At 41.7% G+C, this 8,101-nt stretch overlaps 1 protein-coding gene across 1 annotated transcript; it reads right to left on the bottom strand.

Annotated features, from left to right (window-relative positions):
* Positions 1-203: 203 nt before the first annotated feature.
* Positions 204-5,288, bottom strand: LOC149848970 (peroxidase 31-like). The gene is made up of 2 exons (XM_090013008.1): positions 4,884-5,288; positions 204-1,051 (listed from the first exon to the last, which is right to left on the bottom strand). Exons 1-2 carry the CDS (start codon positions 5,286-5,288, stop codon positions 473-475), a joined length of 984 nt encoding a protein of 327 aa, XP_089869134.1. The 3' UTR covers positions 204-472.
* Between the last annotated feature and the right edge of the window lie 2,813 nt (positions 5,289-8,101).

The raw sequence follows: 8,101 nt of genomic DNA, 5'->3' as shown, positions 1-8,101 counted from the left end.
CAACGCATATCTATCTTACAAGAGGACATTTCCGTCAAAAGCATATCTACCTTTTTTATATGTTATTTTATTATAAAGTCATCATCGTGGGCAACATTGGCATATGAATTATCGCGGGTCGCAAGATATTCCTCCATACACACAAGAACACACAAATTTGTGTTTTGGGGAGAACACACAGCACCCTCTCACCAGATAATGACATTCACCCAAATACAACACTTATCAACACTTAACATGTGCATCAACCAAATCCACAGTTTTGACAAAACACAAAATAACTCTTACAAAAGAATGAAAATATAACAGTGATGGAGGCCATATGTTTCAACGACACACTCAACCACTACTGAATCATAATTGAATCAGATAAAAGAGATGGAAAGAAACCAATCCATATATTGACAAATCTACTAAATCATTCTTCACTTTGCCATCATCCACATCTATTGCTTCAGCCATGGCTATGTGTTTATGAATTGAATTCAGTGCATCTTCTCCGAATTTCTCCTTTCCTCCCTAACTTCACTCCAACAGTGCTCAATTTATTAATGGCTTCGACAAAGGCATTGAAAAATGCAGTTTGGTTTCTCGCGAACAATTCAACGTATGGCCTGGTTCGGCGGTCTGCGTAGAAGGCCTGATCAGAAGATAGCAAGCCAAGGCCCTTACGAAGATTTTGGTAGTACGTGTTGTCGAATTTTCCTGGAGTCATGATATCATTAAATGCGGACATGGTAGGATCCTTGGTGTAGTTTGCACAGGCCTTCTGTAAACCTTGCGCATAAAGCGGGTGCAAGGAAGGATCAACAGATGAGGTCTTGCTAAAGCTGTACAGCCTATTGGCAAATTCTTTGCAATGAGAGAAACCGATGGTGTGGGCACCGACAAGTGCTACCATTTCTTTGATGGAAAATCCTTTTGATGCAAAGAGAGAGGCTAGCTGTGTCACATTCATTGTCGGCAGAGGCACATTGCCGGATACCCGAGAAGCTTGTGAAACAAGGGCATCCCTCCTGCCCAGTCTTACCTCGTAGTAAGGCCCTCCAACCTGCCACACATGCCAAAACAAAATGCAAAATGTTGGTTCATCAGATTCTTTTCAGTAAACAAAGAACTTTGTTAATCCGAAGAACACAGAGATCAATTGATCGCATTTTGCAAACGTATACCAATAGGTTTTTCTGTTTTACAATTCGAAAGGATCAGCTCAAACAGAAAAGCAAAGATGGGATGCATCCTACTCTTGTCCATGCAATCCAATGGCAAATTTTCTCGACGTTGCTACAAAGTGTGAACATACATGAACAAGATTGCAATAGTTAGAGAGAGAAATAACAGAGAAATGAGGTTTTCAATACTCTTACCCAACAATGCTCTCTTTGCAATCCAAACGCAAAAACTATTCCACAAATATACCAATTCCAATCCCTTGCATTGAGAAATTGCAACTCACACCTGAAAGTAATATCTCCTGCCTACATTCTAAAATGTCCATATAACAGAATCACAATATGTGACTTCTTCACAATATATATGCCTTTTGGAACAAGAATTTGAAAAAAATGCAGTCTGCCCATGTAAAGTATGAATGCAACTATGCAAACTCGCAACCAGAAGGAAAAATTCTCATTTTAACAACATGAAATATCGAAGCAGGTTATATGTTCCCCCCCCCCCCCCCGAACAGGGCAGTTAGCTACATCTCATGTTCGGGGGTCCCAAAGAGCACCACGTATGTAAGCATGTGTGTCTCGTATACCCATGTTTGTCAACATTAATTAGAGTTGGAGTTTGATGTGATTGCAAAGACTTAAGTACCCTCTCCTCCATTGGTGCAAAAAAAATGACGATTCTTGAAAAGGAGTGGTTGTAAAGACTTAAGTGCCCCGAAGATGATTATTTAAGACCCAGTCTCTGCACTGCAGGATTATCTGAGAAAGAAATCTCCCCTGGAGGAGGCCATGAACATCAACCCTCTCACTCTCTCTCTCCCTTCTATTTCTGCTTCTATGCACATCCAACAGAAGATCTTACATTGCGCTATCAAGCACTGGCTGACCTGCACATTGACTATTGTGGAGCCTGATTCAGAGTTTTTACCCTTACAAGAGGAGGGTTTGGGAGCTCATCGCAGCGTGGGTAGCATAATTCAACTACATGAGTTGTAGATCCTGATTCAGAGTTTTTACCCTTATAGGAGAGGGGTCTGGGGACTCCTCCCAACGTGAGTAGCATCATTCAACTTGAAGAGTTGTGGAGTCTGATTCAAAGTTTTTACCCTTACAGAAAAGGAGGGTCTGAGGGCTCCTCCCAGCGTGGGTAGCATCATTCAACTTGAAGAGTTGTGGAGTCTGATTCAGAGTTTTTACCCTTACAGAAGGGGGTCTGAGGGCTCCTCCCAGCGTGGGTAGCATCATTCAACTTGATGAGTTGTGGAGTCTGATTCAGAGTTTTTACCCTTATAGGAGGAGGGTTTGGGGGCTCCTCCCAACGTGGATAGCATCGTTCAACTTGATTCGTTGTGGAGCCTGATTCAGAGTTTTTGCCCTTACAGGAGAAGGGTTTGGGGGCTCCTCCCAGCGTAGGTAGCATCGTTCAACTTGATTCGTTGTGGAGCCTGATTTAGAGTTTTTGCCCTTACAGAAGGGGGGTCCGGGGGCTCCCCCCCGGCACGGGTCCCAGGTGTCGTGGTCAAAAAATGCACAGGGTGTCGTGGTGAGAAAGACATGTGTTTGTTCCAAACAAGGTTGAAAGAAATCAATGGAAAATCCAACAGGGAGCATGCCAGAATCAAGATGTGGATGTCAAGCGAGAATGGTGTTGTGCAACTCAAATAACACAAAATAATAAGGGTCTGGTTTTTAGTTAAAATGAGGAATGAAATGACAATAGAAATTGCTTAAAATTTACAGGAATAAACTAGACTCAATAACGAAGACACCATTTTTTATGGATTTGGAATATGACCTTCGGTTAGGGAGATATGGTCCTAACAAGTTGGTCCTAATTCGGGTAGCGATTTGCTTACTGAATAATACTATAAATCGCTATAGCGATTCGCAGAAGACACTACAAATCGCTATAGTGAGATTCAAAAACACTATAAATCGCTATAGCGATTCGCGGAAGACACTACAAATCGCTATAGTGAGATTCAAAAACACTATAAATCGCTATAGCGATTTGCGGAAGACACTACAAATCGCTATAGCGATTTGCGGAAGACACTACAAATCGCTATAGTGAGATCCAAAAACACTATAAATCGCTATAGCGATTTGCGGAAGACACTATAAATCGCTGTTGAAAAGCTGGATAACACTATAAATCATTGTGGGGCTCGTTGGAGACCCGAAAATACTACAAATCGCTGTAGGAAAGCCCGATAACACTACAAATCGTTGTTGGAAGGCCCCAAAAAAATTTAGTCCGGAGGGCACTGCTCCCTAAGCCCAGGGGCGGCCCCCCTTGGACCCCCGCCCGCTGACCGCGCAGCGGGATCCGCGCCGGGAGGGGGGAGCCCCCGCACCCCCCTTCTGTAAGGGCAAAAACTCTAAATCAGGCTCCACAACGAATCAAGTTGAACGATGCTACCCATGCTGGGAGGAGCCCCCAAAACCTTCTCCTGTAAGGGCAAAAACTCTGAATCAGACTCCACAACTCTTCAAGTTGAACGATGCTACAGTCAGTGTGTAGGTCAGTCAGTGTTTGATGGAGCAATGTAGGATCGTCTGTTGGATGTGTACAGAAGTAGAGAGAGAGTGAGAGGGTTGATGTTCATGGCCTTCTCCAGGGAGAACTCTTTGCCTCCCTTGATTTCTTCTCTAGAGAGAGAAAGAGGGTTTTACAGTGTTTTACGGAGAAAGAAGAAGAAGACTTTGAAGAGTCAACATCATCCTCGACTTTCTGGATGGAGGACATGTTTGTCCTATTTTTGAACGGAGAAAGAAGAAGAAGACTTTAAAGAGTCAACATTATCCTCGACTTTCTAGATGGCGGACATGTTTGTCCTTTTTTTGAACGGAGAAAGAAGAAGAAGACTTTGAAGAGTCAACATCATCCTCGACTTTCTATATGGAGGACATGTTTGTCCTTTTTTTGAACTGTTTGTTTTTTCGTTTTTGAATGAAGGGCATTTTTGTCATTTTCTCAAACCATCACTTTATGAGAAGAATAGCAAGAAAGGGTACTTAAGTCTTTGCAACAACACCAGAGTCCGATGCAAAGTTATGTCAACATACACGGGAATACGAGCCTCGTGTGCTTGTATACGTGGTGCTCATTCAAAGACGTGGGATTCAATGAATCATCGGGGGGAACATACACCACCCTCTCATGAAATATTGACAAAACAAAACACACCATGTGGGGTCCCTCGGACAATTTGCTTCTTGGAACAGGAATTTTGCAAAAACTGCAGACTGCCCATAAACAATGTGAGAAATACCAACATGCAGAATCTAAATATCCACAAAGTAAAATGTGGGTACTGAAACAAATAAATTCAAATGCATATAGATCTTACAATCTCTCAATTACCACAAAGTAAAAATGCAGGTACAAACACAACCATTCAAATGCATCTAACTTTTAAAAATTCTCCATTTCCACAAACCAACAACGTGCAGGTATTGAAACATCCATTCAAATGCATGAACTCTTACCAACATGAAAAACCTCCATTTTCCACAAAGTGAAATGTGGGTGCCGAACAAATGAATCAAACGCATCTAGACTATTATAAATTCTCCATTTCCGCAAAGTAAAATGCAGGTACTAAACGTATCCATTCAAATGTATATCTAAATCTTCCAAAAATGGATTGCATGCTAAAATTATACTTAGAATCATGATCTCATGTATGGGTTGCATCGGATTACCATGGTGATGAGGTCGCGGGTGGCCATGGTGAGGATATCGGCGCAGGAGACGACTCCCGGGCAGGTGAGCTCGAGCTCGGTCTTGGCCCGGACAATGGCGTCGAAGCCATCGCCGGGGAGGGAGAGGTTGATGTCGGCATCGCGCTCGGCAGTGTTGAAGGAGGTGGAGGTGATGAGGACGGAGGCGTCGCACCCCTCGACGAAGCAATCGTGGAAGAAGAGGCGGAGGATGGCGCCGGCGGTGGTGGGGCTGGTGATCTGCTTCTGCATCATCACGTCCCGGATTATCTCCTCCACCCGAGGGCAGCTCTTCGAGTAGAAGTTGCTATTGAGCTTGCCATTTGTAGAGGGGCAGGACAAGGAGAGGAAGAGGAGGAGGAGGATGGGGGGGAGGGGCAGAGCCATTGTGTTTCTCTTGCTTCTTCTCTCCCTCAGGAGCTTTTCTCTCTCTCTCTCCTTCTTTTCTCTTTTTTGTTGTTGTGGTATTTTGGTGTTTTTGGGGGTGGTGGAACTGGCCCTGCTTCCCTCTCTGGATTGAGAGAGATTGTTGGGGTTAGACAGATAGAAACAGGGCTGTTGCAAGAAGGGTAGAAAGAGAAAGTGATGTCTTGTGACTTGTGAGGTTGAGAGATTCTAGACAGAGAAAACGTGGGAACACTCAGAAGGGTAGACAGAGAAAACTGTTGTTTTCAGAGAGAGAGAGAGACGTGAATCATTGCAAAATTTCCATTTTCTTCTTCCCCTTTTTGGGGCATATGGGTGTACTGCATGCTACAACCTCGCTTAGCCTCTCCTTTGTCTGAAACCCTGTAATATGCAACTGTTCATTTTGGTTCACTGGTTTTTTTTTGCCATTTATAGTTTATAGTTAATTGATTAGCTAAGATGATCAACCATAATAACGGCAAGGATAGTTCCGGTCATATATGTTTCTCTTTTTCCATGCTCACGTATTTAATGGGTTAAGCTGATTGTTGGTTGGCCGGCCCTGGCCCTAGGCCAGCTCCGTTTCATATTAAGACTTTGCCAAGATTCACGGTTCAATGTCCTTAGGTCCATGATGAGTGCAATGCAAGTCTAAAACTCATGAACCAGGCTTGTACTAATTTTCATTGGTATATATGACTAGCCTCTGCTACGCACAAGCCTAAATACTTTTAGTACATGACCTAAACTCATAAGCATTATCATTTAAACGTCGACTCGTCTCCTCAGAAGCCAAAGATGCATAAACATTGCATAAACCGAATCAACTATAACAATTCTTAGAAGATGGTCATGATATATCGCTATATGTATATGTATTGCAAGATACTGTTGGAAATTAGTGTATGTTGCTGTTGTTATTTTCTGTTACATTTGCTAATCATTGGAAATCGGGAAAACTAACTAGTTAGATAACCACTTTCTTGATCTGTCATCCTGAACTGTCACCTGTGTATTAGCTAGAATCAAGGAACTAGCTAAATTAAAGAGATAACGATACACCGTTATCGTGTTGTATGTCCAATATATTTTCCTGATTCATTTTTCTGCTGGAAGACTGAATAAGATTTTATAGTCTTTTCCATCAGAATTACCTTTTACACATGGTATAAGAGCAGCAAATATGAAAGCCCTCATCCATGGCCTCCGATAACAATAGCAACATCGATAATACTGACAATGATTTGATGATTAACCTAGAGTCAACGGTGAACCCATTCTTCCTCCACCATTTAGACATTCTTGGGACTTCGTATTTTAGCTACTCACTAAAGATAATTACTCAATGTGGTGGTGAGCGATGTGCATGACCTTAAGCAAAAAATAAATCAGGCTTTGTCGATGGGACAATCATTAAGTCTAGTTCGTCTGTATCAAATGTTGATGCATGTAAGCGATGCAAAAATATAGCCTTGTCATGGATTTTTAATTCTATGCATAAAGATCTTGCATCAAGTGTCATTTATGCATAGTCAACTACCAAAGTTTGGGCAGAACTCCGTGAATGGTTTTTGCAATCCAATACACCAAGGATCTATTAGATCTAACAAGAAACAATCAATCTAAAGTAAGCGTAGTCATCAGTAACAACATATTACACTAAGCTAAAGCTAAAGGGAATGTGGGACAAAATCTCCAGGTATGTCAACATTCCTCCTTTTTTGTGCAGAGCCATAAAAGTCATCTAGAAACTCCAACAACAAGAGAGGCTCATGCAATTTTGAATGGGCCTCAACAAAAGCTACAACGCCATCCAAAGCCAACTGCTGCTCATGACTCCCCTGCCGAATATTTTCAAAGCATATGCATTGATCATCCAAAAAAAACGACAATGCGATCTTTGTTTTACTCACTGTCAGTGGTTGTTACCATGGACAAGACCAATCAAATCATGAAATTCGATCAACCAAGGTCATTTCAAGGACGTGCACAACCAAAATGTGACCACTGTGGTAGATTAGGTCACATGAAGGCGAAGTATTATTACCTTCATGGTTTTCCTAACTGAACAAGGACTTTTTTCAATGCTCGTTCCAATAGCCAAGCTAACACCAACCATGCCTCAACCGATCAAGAGAAATTGAACCGGAACCCTAGTGTACCTTAACTCACTCAAGAGCAAGATGACAAACTCATAGTCATTGCCAACTTAGGTAACAAAATCTCATCACCCATGGCCAACCTTGCAGATAATCTCTCCAAACCCTCAACTTATCTATGTATGTCTCTAACTTAGATCATTGATTCAGAAGCCACTAACCACATAAAAAATTTCTTAACTAATATTTTTTCTCCTGTAACTGTTTTATACCTTCCCATCAACCCGCTAGATGGTTCTTACACTCATGTTACACATGTTGGTAACTATCACCTTGTCAATATAAATCACATTGTCTAACATTTTATGGATTTACCTAAAGGGAAACAATTAGTTGGATGTAATTGGATCTATAAAATTAAATATAGATTTGATGGCTCAATTGAATGGTAAGGAGGTACACCCATCTTGAAGGTCCTGATTACAATGAAGCATATGTGCTCGTAGCTAAAATTGTTACAGTTCGTTGCTTGCTTGCCATTGCTGCCATACATAATTGACATCTTTTTCAAATTGATGTCAATAATGACTTTCTTCATGAAGAGTTAGATGAGGAGGTCTACATGCAAATGTGATCCAGAGCATCCTGAAGATCCAAGCTTTAAAGACGAATTGAATTCAAATCCAATTCCCA

The sequence above is a fragment of the Nuphar pumila genome, chromosome 1, assembly GCF_984573655.1.
Source record: "Nuphar pumila chromosome 1, dmNupPumi1.hap1.1, whole genome shotgun sequence".
Lineage (NCBI taxonomy): Eukaryota > Viridiplantae > Streptophyta > Magnoliopsida > Nymphaeales > Nymphaeaceae > Nuphar > Nuphar pumila.
Note: the sequence above shows the minus strand (reverse complement) of the source record. Positions and strands in the feature narration are given on the sequence as shown.

What these genes read in the sequence shown, in the direction of transcription:
- LOC149848970 (XM_090013008.1), bottom strand. Translation starts at nt 5,288, where the DNA reads ATGGCTCTGCCCCTCCCCCCCATCCTCCTCCTCCTCTTCCTCTCCTTG. An exon ending in CCCGCGACCTCATCACCATG is followed by an intron (nt 1,052 to 4,883) that starts GTAATCCGATGC and finishes CATGTGTGGCAG; the next exon opens with GTTGGAGGGCCTTACTACGA.